Source organism: Trichomycterus rosablanca, chromosome 18 (assembly GCF_030014385.1).
Source record: "Trichomycterus rosablanca isolate fTriRos1 chromosome 18, fTriRos1.hap1, whole genome shotgun sequence".
NCBI lineage: Eukaryota > Metazoa > Chordata > Actinopteri > Siluriformes > Trichomycteridae > Trichomycterus > Trichomycterus rosablanca.
The window spans coordinates 12858163-12872427 of record NC_086005.1 but is presented as its reverse complement, the minus strand read 5'-3'; the positions used below and the strand labels follow the sequence as shown (position 1 = coordinate 12872427).

General features: G+C 41.3%; 1 protein-coding gene across 1 annotated transcript in view; it reads right to left on the bottom strand.

Moving 5' to 3' along the window:
* sez6a (seizure related 6 homolog a) overlaps positions 1-13800 on the bottom strand; it is a 134576-nt gene extending 120776 nt beyond the window's left edge. Inside the window, exons 1-2 of the mRNA XM_063013707.1 lie at positions 13360-13800; positions 7223-7353 (exon numbers count right to left, since the gene is read on the bottom strand). Coding sequence (XP_062869777.1) covers positions 7223-7353; positions 13360-13702 — 474 coding nt within the window. The 5' untranslated portion in view covers positions 13703-13800. The remainder of the gene's footprint in view (positions 1-7222; positions 7354-13359) is intronic.
* Between the last annotated feature and the right edge of the window lie 465 nt (positions 13801-14265).

The following is a 14265-nucleotide window of genomic DNA, read 5'->3' as shown; positions in this document are numbered from 1 at the left end:
CATCTTAAGACGTGTTTTTTATTATTTGCATTTTCCATCCTGTCCCAACTTTTTCTGATTCGGGGTTGTAAATCAAACTCCATGTTAACATTTCTGTCTAAAATCTGTCAGTCCCTGTTTGACCATATGAACTGGGGCATGCATTGGCACACAGATTTGGCATTGTACATATTGTACTGATTCTACATATTGTAGCAGGTTCCTAGACTAACTGATTTTGCATTTGCAGCATGCAGTGACAGGAATAAATCTCAGTATGACTTCTTAGCCGCCCTTTATTTCTCTTTCTTTTTGGTTCTCTAAGGCGTCCCGCTGAGAGTCCAGAACCCGAGTCCTTAAGCATGGCAGCAAACCTGAAAGACAAAGGGCTAGAGAAACCAGGACAACAGCAACGAGTGAACAGGACTGAGAGCGGAAGATACAAGAGTACGCACTCACAATGCAGCGCTTCATTAATCCGACCCACAATGCCAAACCCCCGTCAGCACTCGGCACGGAAAATACATCCATACTTAAACAAACACGCTCGTACCACGGACTTATCGGAGCTCTCCAGAGCAGAGTCGAGCGGGCTCAGACATTTCAAAGCCACTCTGCGTAAATTGGCTGCTCGGGGAATTTTACATCCCTGCAAATGAGCAATGTGTGCAATTAATGTTGGGACAGTTTTTTCAGGGAGTACAGAGAACTAAGCGAGCAATCATCAACAGCAATTTGCAAATTTGTCAGAAATTGGGCTACCCTAAGGAGAGCTTGGTTAAACTTTTTATAATCTGTTATTTTTACTAGGATGAGATCTTCTACCCAGAAGGAAATTGCAAATGAGGTTGAAGTCAAAATATGTAATGGAGGTCTTGAAATGTCAATGTTTTCTGCTGCTTCTTTGTTTGGAAAACTCTGCTTACGATATTTTATGTGTAAATTGTTTTTTTTCCAACAATTAGCAAAAGCTACATTAAATTCAACCGAGAATAAAATGATTTGGTGATGTTGAAGGTTTTAAAAGATTCTTTATATCTGTGCCATGGCCTTTTAATTGTTGATTGAGGGGCGTAATTCAGTTGATGGGTCCATTTCTCCACCCTGGTTGAGGAGAGCCGAGACTGACACACGCCCCCTCCGACACCTGTGCAGATGCCGACTGCATCTTTTCACCTGCACGAGGTGAGTTCATATGCGGATCAGCTTTGTGTACGGAGAGACACACCCTGATCATCATTATCAATCTATGTCCATTGCCTGTATGTATCTCTACCTCATCACGGACCATGTCCCATCAGACGTGTGCAGATGTGACTGAGAATCTGCTGTATGTCTCTGAGTTCAGACACATTAGGATTTGCCCCTCTACTGACAACCTGAGCATAGGTCAGTGTTCCAGGCTGGGTCTGGAGTTTCTTAGCAATTGATGCTGGGTCCTGGGAGAGTGATGCACTGTTAGTATCCATAGTGACTGTTGGTGCTGATGTTGGTGGAGGACCAGTGTTCCCATGGTGTCTCTTCTTCCTGCCTGGCTGTGGAAGATAATGAGGAATGCGGTTTTGTTTTCATTATCTCTCGTCTGTGCAGGCGCCATCAATCAGCCAGCAGAGGTCGTAATTGCATCAGTGATGAGGTTCCGTCCGGCACCCCTCTTGAACAATAGCCAATCGTTGTTTATTTAGGCGCCCAGCCTGCCAGATGGCAGAGCTAGGTTTCAAACTGACAAGTTTGTAATGTCAGCTCTGGTGTGCTAGAGTGTTTTACCGCACCACCTGAGCGCCACCTTTTCCTGTTTTTTCCCCTTTTTCTCCCAACGTTAGCGTATTCAATTACCCCATTGCATTACGCTTCCTCTCTACTGATGTTGATCTCCACCCTGGTTGAGGAGAGCGGAAACTGACACACGCTTCCTCCGACACGTGTGCAGTAACCAACTGCATATTTTTACCTTTACGAGGTGAGTTCATATGTGGATCAGCTTTGTGTACTGAGATACACACCCTGATCCTCAGTAACCCTTGTCTGTGCAGGCGGCATCAATCAGCCAGCAGTCTGATGGATGTTCATGCAGGCGCCCAGCAATCGTTGTTCATGCAGGCGCCCAGAGTTAAGTTTCGAACTGCCAAGTTTGAAATGTCAGCTCTGGTGTGCTAGTGTGTTTTTTTTGCTCACTAATACTAAAGACACAGTACAACAGTGCAAAGTCTAGCAAGTAAGTCTTTAAATACTGCACATGATTACCTTACCATTCATTCAAGGCCAGATAGACAGTGTCTGCTTCTGTAATGCATCTTCATAACATGATGCTACCACCACCATACTTTAAAGTATATCACATCTGTCCAATTTGAATACAAAACTTTCTGTAACTTTGCACATTTTACTGTAAGAGCTTCTTCTTTAAACGTACAGTACTTATTGTTTATGGATCAACCAAAGACAAGGTCTAACAAGGTGTAACATTAGCTTCTGCAGCTTAGTCTGTGACAGTTTGTGTCACAGTAGTTATTCTAGCTTATACAGGGCAACCTAATACTGCATAATGTTGATATAGTTTAATTTTTTATTATTTATTTTATGACAGATTAACCTTTGAGATGGTTATACACCCCTCGTCAGATCAGAGCATGTTTACTGTCAGAGCCCTGATTTGTTCTGAATGATTATTTGAATTTGATTTGTTCTGTGGACAGACTCTAACATACTGATAGACCATACAAAGGGAGGAGCTATGCATACTTTAAAAGGATTTTGTCTGTTTTTGTTTTAACATTATCCAGACTGTTTAGTAAATGACAGATCAAAAAATAAGACAATGAAATGTAGTTTACTTAAACTAGTAAACGACTAGTCTGCCTAACTAGTAGAACTGAACTTCACGTACTAAAAAAAACAAGCATCCAAGCCGTACAGACAGAAAAAGTCTTTCTTCTTCAGCACGATGACTCAATTTCTATCTGTCTGTGCCCTAAACTCGTACCTCTCTCTCTCGCCTCACAACTCAAACAGCAGCAATAGATGAGCGATCGTCTCTAACACACCACCACCATGTCACTGTCACTGCAGTGCTGAGAGTGATCCACCACCCAAATAATACCTACTCTGTGGTGGTCCTGTGGGGGTCCTGGCCATTGAAGAACAGGGTGAAAGCAGGCTAAAACAGTATGTAGAGAAACAGGTGGACTACAGTCAGTTACTGACAAGGACAGACTCTAACATACTGATAGACCCCATAAAGGCAGGCGCTATGCATACTTAAAAAACATTTGGTCTTGTTTTGTTTTAACATTGTTCAGACTGTTTAATAGACGACAGATTGAAAAATCTGCAACCTAAGACAATGAAATGTAGTTTACTTAAACTAGTAAACAACTAGTCTGCCTAACTAGTAGAACTGAACTTCATGTACTAAAAAAAACAAGCATTCAAGCCGTACAGACAGAAAAAGTCTTTCTTCTTCAGCACGATGACTCAATTTGTATCTGTCTGTGCCCTAAACTCGTATCTCTCGCTCTCGCCTCACAACAACTCAAACAGCAGCAATAGTTGAGCAATCGTCTCTGACTTTACATCTACAAGGTGGACCAACTAGGTAGGAGTGTGGACAGTGAGTGGACACAGTATATTAAAACTTCAGCAGCGCTGCTGTGTCTGATCCACTCATACCAGCACAACACACACTAACACACCACCACCATGTCAGTGTCACTGCAGTGCTGAGAATGATCAACCACCTAAATAATAACTGCTCTGTGGTGGTCCTGTGGGGGTCCTGACCATTGAAGAACAGGGTGAAAGCAGGCTAAAACAGTATGTAGAGAAACAGGTGGACTACAGTCAGTAATTGACATGGACAGACTCTAACATACTGATATTATATTTGTTTTAACATTATTCAGACTGTTTAATAGATGCCAGATAATGAAATGTAGTTTACTTAAACTAGTAAACGACTAGTCTGCCTAACTAGTAGACTGAACTGCACGTACAAGAAAACAAGCATCCAAACCGTACAGGCAGAAAAAGTCTTTCTTCTCCAGCACGATGACTCAATTTCTATCTGTCTGTGCCCTAAACTCGTACCTCTCTCTCTCGCCTCACAACGGGATTTAAATCCTATCTGCAGCCGTCGCAACTGATATATCCAAAATTACAAGCCTGGGCGCTTGTTCCACCGCTGCTGCTCAATAGTATCGTATCGACTGCGGTCGGGCTCTCAACAAGAGAGATAACAAGTTCCACATGATTGCATAAAACCCACAACGGCTTCCATCAAAAGATCGCAGCATTTCCATTTCCTCTGAGCCGTGCACCGCGGCTTTGTGGGATGATGGGTTTCTCTCCTCCGCTCCGGAATAATGAAGTCAGACGTTTTTAAAACCTTTTGAAGGAAAATGCTGATTTTCTTTTGTTTGTTAAGGCCCAGAATGAAGAAGTCTCAAAGCTCAGATGTGTTTGCTCACAAAACAAGACACCAATTATTTTAGGGGCACAGAGTTTTCCTCGGGTATTCGTTGTTTAAACAGGGTAGCATCTGCTCATTAACCGACAAGCGGACCAATCAAGCAGCGTGTTTACTGTGTGAAAACTTTGGAAATAACATCAAATTTAAGTTTGATAGCTTATTGTTTTTAGAAAAGAAATAGTCTGGTGTGAGCACTAGGCGTTTAACAAAACAGTCAGCCGATGATTCGAGTTGATTTGAGAACGGTTATTTATTTATTAGGATTTTAACGTCATGTTTTACACTTTGGTTACATTCATGACAGGACAGGTAGCTACTGGTTACACAAGATTCATCAGCCATAACAATAAAACCACCTCCTTGTTTTTACACTCTGTCCATTTTATCAGCTCCACTTACCATATAGAAGCACTTCATAGTTCTACAATTACTGAATGTAGTCCATCTGTTTCTCTGCATGCTTTGTTTGCCCCCTTTCACCCTGGTCTTCAATGGTCAGGACCCCCACAGGACCACTACAGAGCAGGTATTATTTATGTGGTGGATCATTCTCAGCACTGCAGTGACATACATGGTGGTGGTGTGTTAGTGTGTGTTGTGCTGGTATGAGTAGAGTTTTTAAACACCTCACTGTCACTGCTGGACTGAGAATAGTCCACCAACCAAAAATTGATCCAGCCAACAGCGCCCCTTGGGCAGCGTCCTGATGAAGGTCTTGAAGATGACCAACTCAAACAGCAGCAATAGATGAGTGATCGTCTCTGACTTTACATCTTCAAGGTGGACCAGCTAGGTAGGAGTGTCTAATAGGGTGGACAGTGAGTGGACACGGTATTTAAAAACTCCAGCAGCACTGCTGTGTCTGATCCAGCTCAACTCACACTAACACACCACCACCATGTCAGTGTCACTGCAGTGCTGAGAACGATCCACCACCTAAATAATACCTGCTCTGTAGTGGTCCTGTGGGGGTCCATTGAAGAACAGGGTGAAAGCAGGCTAAAAAGTATGTAGAGAAATAGATGGACTACAGTCAGTAATTGTAGAACTACAAAGTGCTTCTATATGGTAAGTGGAGCTGATAAAATGGACAGTGAATGCGGAAACAAGAAGGTGGTTTTAATGTTATGGCTGATCATGTGGCTGAACCACCAAACACAAACTGTCTGTCTTAAATTAAACGCTGATAGAACATGAGTGACTACGTCACCAATCAAGCAACTATGGTTTTGAAGGCTGCATGGCAGTGAATGACCCCTGTCTGTGCTGCCAACGTTTATTATTTTTGCTATTTTCTTTATGCACTTTCTCCCCTTTTTCTCCCAATTTAGCTTAGTCAAGTCGTCTTCCGCTGCTGGAGACTCCGGTCGTATCCGAGGAGGGTATTTTTGCCTGCCTTCTTCTTCGCCCACACATTTGGTAAATTTCGCCCGTGAGGCCAGTATTCCCACGCGGAGAGCCACGCACTGATCTCAGTGCTCCTCCACTTTCTGTACAGGCACCCCGGGCTACTAACCAGGGTCCTCACACAGCATCGAAGACCCCACCCACTTTCAATCCAGTCTTTTCCCCTCCTGTGAACTTTAATGGACAATTTTAATCTGCTGCTGCACTGCCATTTATGCCCACTATCGGTAGCAGAGCTGAGCTTTGATCTCAGGGAGTTCTGAATCCCAGAGCCAGTGTGCTTATCCCGCTGCGCCACCTGGGCGCCTGCCAACCTATAAGGTGGTGATTTTGTAGCAGGAGCCAGGTGGCCGAAGCCCCACGATCGACTGGTGCCCTGTCTGGGGTGTATTCCTGCCTTTATTTTATGCCAGTATTTCCAGGCGAACTTGACCCTATATTTCACCAGGAAAGTTAAATAAATTGAAAGTTAAAAGCCGAACAGAATGAAAATAATGGCACATTATTATTTTAAATTATTCCGTGTTAAAAGTCAAATCCTTGTGTCATATTAATGTGGAAAATGTTGACTGTGACATGTAGGATTCGAACTGTGTAGATGCTGTAGATGGGATAATTACTACACCTGATGTCTGACATTAGATATCTTCCCAACGCACATCGCTACATTTTTCACTATGGCTTAAGGACACTTAGTAGTAGTAGTTAAAAAAATAAATAAATAATACAACGGTACCTTGTAACTCGATGTCCCTTGAAAGTTGACGTCCTTCGTCGAGAAATTTATACCCTTAAACTCGACATTTACCTTAAACTCAACGTGTTCAGCTTTTTAAAAACTATTTATTTACTTAATTTCAAATTTACAATGAACAGCCACTTTGTTCAGCGCTTCGCTTGAGCGGAGCAGTTAAACGTCATCAAAGTGCGAATATGAGACGAATCTGCATTTGTGTGGAATAACTGTCAGATTCACTCTGAAAGCTTCACATGTATCTGTGTTTACCTGGATGTTCCTCCTGTTTTACACAATTAAGAAGCATAAGAAAACTATAAAAAAGTAAAGATAAGTAAAGATGATTTTATTGTATTTTTTATTGATTTTTAACTGTTTTTTAATTGTATTTCAGTGTTTTTTATATTATATTTGTGTTATTTTCAGTGTATAAGTGTCAAAAACATCCCCATTATTTTATATTAGCCTGAAATATATGCGGTTCCACAGGACGATGGAACGTATTAACAGATTTCCCATACATCCTTATGGGAAACAAGACTAATTAATGAAGCAGGGCTTATTTCAGACCAAATAAAAGATACCTGTCATACTTGTTAAACTAAATAAATACAATTTTAAAAATGACTGACCTGAATTTCAACCCCATATCCGAGATAGACGGTCACAAAGTAGGTACAATCCACAGTGGAGTCGTATGTATCAGAGCTGGACGGCATCTCAATATAGCCTTCACCATCTGTCAAGTTCATGCTGCACTGACCTGAAAAAGAAATTCAGAAGTACTTGTATATTATGGCAGGATTTTAATCATGTCTACAGCAGTTCTGTGACTGAATGATTAGAATACGGCTTTTTTTGCTTTTATAAATGTTCTTTTATAGATTTATTGTGTTTATTTAATATGGAAGTTAGATTACATTATAATTGGATTAATCTTTGTTGCATGGTCTCCTAATTCCTCAGCAATCGTTAGATTGACTACAGCTGGTGATTTATGTGTGCCTGTATAAATAGGTATAGTCTGATTGCACCAACAAGTCAGTAGTTATCTGACCTATTTGTTTATTTTTGCATATTTTCCTTTTCCTCCCAATCCAGTCATATCCAATTCTATAACTGTAACTTCCTCCACTGTTGCAAACCCCTACCTTAATCATGCCCCCACTGACACATATGTATTCACTGACTGGTTCATTCAAACCGATGGGCTGAGGCTTTACAACCCTCTGGCATGTCAGCTAACAAAAAAAATTATGAGAATCTATTTACATTAGAAAAGAACTTGTTGCTCCGCATTCATCCGCCATATTTAAATTTATTTGTGGGAAAAGTTATGCCGCACTGAATGCTGGGATTCACTCTAATGAAAAGGCTTTTCACAGGATTTTGGAATGTGCCTTAGGGAATTTTCACCCATCCAGGCAAAAGAACATTTGTAAGGTCAGACTCTGGATGTCGCATGAGAAGGCCTGGCTAGAAATCAATGTTTCAATTTATCACACAGGTGTTCAACAGATTGAAGTACGGGCTCTGTGCAGGTCACTTAATAGACCATATCAAGCTTATCTTAATAGAGCACAGGGGCACAGTCACGCTGAAGTCACAGGGGGAGGGTGGCTTTCCCAAAAACCAAAAAGATGGTAGCATATAATTAATTTTATCTAGTAGATCTTAGTAACCGGTTAGCACTCAAACACGTAAACTCAGTAACTAGATGGGACACCCATGTACTTTTGGTTTTGTTGTAACTCTATATGGTTGGATGGAGTGATAGCTACATATATAGATATGCAGTGATAGAGTGGTAGAAATGGTTCATTCAGAGCATCTGTCTCTGTCTTGACCTCTTTATATTTCTGTCAGAGCTCTCATGGACCTCGTTAGCACTGAAGGCTATTCCATCTTCAACGAGGGATGAACAAAGCATCTTGATGTAGCGAAAGGTCAGCTGAGACAATCAACCAAAAGTCGCTGTCACTGGATGCTGCCACTTTAGCTCTTTAAAGGTCACACCAAAGTTTTTAGGAAAACTTGGAATTTCCAGTCTTAGAATATGCTCACTTTTAATTCTGCATATTATTTAAGCAGTGTGATGCCTTAGAGCAGGGGTGTCAAACTCATTTTCTCAGAGGGCCACATCTGCATTATGGTGGCCCTCAATGGGCCGATTGTAGCGTATCCTGCTGTGATTGCAGTCTGCCTTCTTGGAGGCTAAATTCTGTGTTTGGTGTCAAAATGCCAAATTTATGCTGTATATTTATAATGTATATCTACATTTATATTGTACTTCTTTACCACAGACACGGCCTCATAACACAAGAGACGTACCAGTTTTTTCTTCTTGAAGCACAAACTTGTATTCACTTTCCCATCTTTCATTAAATTACCCACATTTTCTTCTGATTTCCTTCTCTTCTTGTACATTTTGGGATTATTTGTAAATATTTGTCAACATCATCTAGTGGCGGGATGCGGTCACTTTGCAGGTCACAAAATTGGCATGCACTGTGAGAGATGCAGCTTATGTAGGATTTTACAGTGTATTTTAAGACAATTGTTCTGCCCTCGCCAAGTTTTCCCCCTTTCTCAGCTAGCTAGACAGACAAACAGACAGACAGACAGCTCCCTCCAAAATACAGTTATGTTGGTTTTATTTGCTTCCAACTGTACAGTGTGTGCATCAGAATGGAGAAAAAAAACAAAATACAAACAATAAAGAACTTAATACAGTACATGCACATAGCTGTAGTTAAGTGTTACATCTAGTACAATATGAAATTTAACCAAACGTAAAATAGCGCTAACGAGTTAGCATTTCGTGTAAAAATACTAATTGCTATAGTAACGGTAATAAATAAATTCGTAACTGAAACGCTGTAACATACTCGCTAAACATTTACAAACAACTGAGAATATACAGTGCCTTGCAAAAGTATTCAGCCCCCTTGAACTTTTCAACCTTTTGCCACATTTCAGGCTTTAAACATAAAGATATGAAATTGTAATTTTTTGTGAAGAATCAACAACAAGCGGGACACAATCGTGAAGTGGAACAAAATTTATTGGATATTTTAAACTTTTTTTAGCAATAAAAAACTGAAAAGTGGGGCGTGCAATATTATTCAGCCCCCTTGCGTTAATACTTTGTAGCGCCACCTTTTGCTGCGATTACAGCTGCAAGTCGCTTGGGGTATGTCTCTATTAGTTTTGCACATCGAGATACTGAAATTTTTTCCCATTCTTCCTTGCAAAACAGTTCGAGCTCAGTGAGGTTGGATGGAGAGCGTTTGTGAACAGCAGTTTTCAGCTCTTTCCACAGATTCTCGATGGGATTCAGGTCTGGACTTTGACTTGGCCATTCTAACACCTGGATACGTTTATTTGTGAACCATTCCATTGTAGATTTTGCTTTATGTTTTGGATCATTGTCTTGTTGGAAGATAAATCACCGTCCCAGTCTCAGGTCTTTTGCAGACTGCAACAGGTTTTCTTCCAGAATGGTCCTGTATTTGGCTCCATCCATCTTCCCACCAATTTTAACCATCTTCCCTGTCCCTGCTGAAGAAAAGCAGGCCCAAACCATGATGCTGCCACCACCATGTTTGACAGTGGGGATGGTGTGTTCAGGGTGATGAGCTGTGTTGCTTTTATGCCAAACATAACGTTTTGCGTTGTGGCCAAAAAGTTCGATTTTGGTTTCATCTGACCAGAGCACCTTCTTCCACATGCTTGGTGTGTCTCCCAGGTGACTTTTTATAGATATCTTTGAGAAATGGCTTTCTTCTTGCCACTCTTCCATAAAGACCAGATTTGTGCAGTGTACGACTGATTGTTGTCCTATGGACAGAGTCTCCCACCTCAGCTGTAGATCTCTGCAGTTCATTCAGAGTGATCATGGGCCTCTTGGCTGCATCTCTGATCAGTCTTCTCCTTGTTTGAGCTGAAAGTTTAGAGGGACGGCCGGGTCTTGGTAGATTTGCAGTAGTCTGATACTCCTTCCATTTCAATATGATCACTTGCACAGTGCTCCTTGAGATGTTTAAAGCTTGGGAAATCTTTTTGTATCCAAATCTGGCTTTAAACTTCTCCACAACAGTATCTCGGACCTGCCTGGTGTGTTCCTTGGTCTTCATGATGCTCTCTGCGCTTTAAACAGAACTCTGAGACTATCACAGAGCAGGTGCATTTATACGGAGACTTGATTACACACAGGTGGATTCTATTTATCACCATCAGTCATTTAGGTCAACATTGGATCATTCAGAGATCCTCACTGAACTTCTGGAGTGAGTTTGCTGCACTGAAAGTAAAGGGGCTGAATAATATTGCACGCCCCAGTTTTCAGGTTTTTATTTCTAAAAAAAGTTTAAAATATCCAATACATTTCGTTCCACTTCACAATTGTGTCGCACTTGTTATTGATTCTTCACAAAAAATTACAATTTCATATCTTTATGTTTAAAGCCTGAAATGTGGCAAAAGGTTGAAAAGTTCAAGGGGGCTGAATACTTTTGCAAGGCACTGTAAATGTCTACTACTAACAGACGATGATTCTGTATTGGATTGCAAGAGAATTAACGTCTTTTTATTATTTTTTACACTACTGACGTTACCCCGCGTTCATTTGCCGCTAAAACGTAAAAGTGGCATGGCTTCTTAGCAAAGCTAAAGTTACAATGACTATGATATCAATGGTTGCCGCTTAAAGGCGCAGGTGTCCCATTACATTATAAGTACGTCTCTGTAACTACTCGAACCATCACAACAATCATACGTCTTTTAAGCTCTCGTGGGCCACATAAAATGACGTGGCGGGCCGGATTTGGCCTTAATTTTGACACCCCTGCCTTAGAGTGAACTGAAAATATTTAACCCCCTTTTATCCAATGTTCGGTTGTCTTCAATTCCTACGAGTTAACCTGCTTTTCTTTGTGAGCCATCAATTTGGAAGTGTAAGGCTAGCATGTACTTTTTCTAAGAATGAATGTGGTGATGGCAACCACAACCTCATCATAAGATGTCATTAGAAAAAGCCAGCATGCTTGGAAGAAGTCTTAACTGTTTCTGTTCATACACAAGAGCATTCTGGCACCAAGCTAAAAGGCAAGGCAAGGCAAGGCAAGTTTATTTGTATAGCACCTGTCATACACAGTGGCAATTCAAAGTGCTTTACATAAGGAAAAAAAAAAGCAGATGATCCTCCTAATGGGACCCAAAGGGCAGGGCCAATTAGCTTCCGGTAATGATGAAGATCTTGAATAGCTTGTGGTGTTGTTGGGGGTCAAACTCGCAAACTCTGGACAATAGAGCAAACACTTTTCTGTTAGACCTGGAAGCTTCTGGAAGCGTTTGTAGACTTCTACATTTCCTACCACAGATTCTATTTACCAACACAGCTTTGAGATGGTTTCTCCAGCAGATTCTAGGTCTGTCTTTGGTCTGAAACAGCTGAAACAGCTCCAGCAGGAGACAACCTAGGGACATCCTTGTCATTGGTCCAAATCTTTCAACTGGATCCTTTGATTTGCAGAAGCAGTTGCTCTCCTTATCCTACTGTGGATATAAAGCTCAGCCACTTGGCAAAGGAAACTAACTTCTACTGGTTTTAAGGTCATGACAGGATTATTTTTAATCCTTTCAAATTTAAAAAGGCCAAAAGTATGCTCACACTGCTTCTAATAATTGTATTCAGGTGTTTCTGCTAAGGGGTGGATTCACAACCCCAAATCAGAAAGATTTGGGACAGTTTGGAAAATGCAAATAATAAAAAACACAGTGTTCCTTACATTTACTTTGACTTTTATTTGATTGCAGTCAGGATGAACCTGAGATATTTCATGTTTTATCTGCTCAACTTCATTTCATTTATTAATAAACATCCATTCCTGCATTTCAGGCCTGCAACACATTCCAAAAAATGTTGGGACAGTAAATCATTTACCACTTTGTAATGTTGCCATTCCTTTTCACCACACTGCAAACAAAGATCACGGGCGTTCATCTTAAGCTTGCACGCTTGGCCTTTATGCACTGAAATTCCTCCAGATTCCTTGAATGGTTTAATGATATTATGCACTGTAGAGGGAGAAATATGCAAATCCCTTCCAATCTTTCTTTGAGGTACATTGTTTTTATACATTTCAACAATTTTCTCACACATTTGTTGACAAACTGGAGATCGTCTGATCATCTTTGCTCATCAAAGACTCAGCCTTTCCTGGATGCTGCTTTTGTACCAAACCATGATTACAATCACCTGTTTGGAATCATGTCATTATTTAGTTTTTCTCCTCATTACTAGCCCTAAATTGCCCCAATCCCAACTTTTTTTGGAATGTGTTGCAGACCTGAAATGCAGGAATGGAGGTATATTAACAAATAAAATGAAGTTACGCAGTCAAAACATGAAATATCTTGTGTTTAAACTGTCTGCAATCAAATAAAAGTCAAAGTAAATGTAAGGAACACTGCATTTTTATTTTATTTGCATTTTCCATACTGTCCCAACTTTTTCTGATTTGGGGTTGTACACATGTAGGTCTGCATGAAGATTTTTTAAAGCAGGATGGGGCTTTCAGATGAATGTACAAGTGCAAAGCAACAGTATTCAAATCTAACACAAACACACACACACACACACACACACACACACACACTACTGTTAGCATGTTAGCTAAACACATTCTGGTGAAGAAACCAAACTTTAAACACATGTTTGACATGTGCCCTGTTGGTAGCGTTTTGAAAAATGATCAAATGAAAGTACCTTGTTCTTTCATGGTGCTGATAACAGTTGTTGTATGGATGGTGCTTGTGATGGTCATTTCTCCATCCAGCTCAGGATTACCTACAATGCTCTTCCCTGCCGGACGATTTTCTTTCTTTGAGAAAGTCTCCCATGGAGCCAATGATGAGGTGTTATCTGTCTCAGATCTCACTCCATTTCTTGACTGATTGCTGTTCACCACCCGAGTCGACACCTCCCCTCTTTCCTTGCTCGGCCTCCTTCGTCCTGCAGACTCCAGCTTCCCAGGAGGGGTAGGACTGGTTGTGGTTGTGACTCTACTTGCGATGTCAGAGAAAGCTGGTGCTTCAGCATGAGGAAACATGTGAGTCGGTTTTGGGTAGGACGTTGGACCCGGGGAGGTTGGTTGAGCCCTTGTATCAGCACCATCTTTGAAGAATTGCTGGTCTTGCTGGAAGTTCTTGGTGAGCAGTGCCTCATGGAGGACAAAACCGTTTAGGTTTAGGTTGGGTTGGTGGTTGAGAAAGCTTGGTAGAACGGGTGTGGTGGTCTGGTGGACCTCGCTGGAGGAGTCTGGTCTGCTGGTGAAAGGGCTGAGCTTCAATTCTGATTCTTTGTTAATCAGTCCAGTGACATCATCTAAAGTCAACAGAAATGAGCTAATGTTAGCATTTGTTTGATTTTAATGATTTATTATTTCACCATCCCCCGCATTCCTCCACCTCTGTACAGGCATCTTGAGCTACCAACCAGGGTCCTTACACAGCGTCGAAGACCCCGCCCCCTTTTAAGTCCGGTCTTTTTACACACAGTGGATTTTAGTGCGCAATTCTGACTGCCACTTGGGCCAGCTAGGGGCCGCCCAGCCGACCTGAGATTCGGGGGGGTTCAGAATCCCAACGCTGGTGTGCTAGCAGAATATCTGGG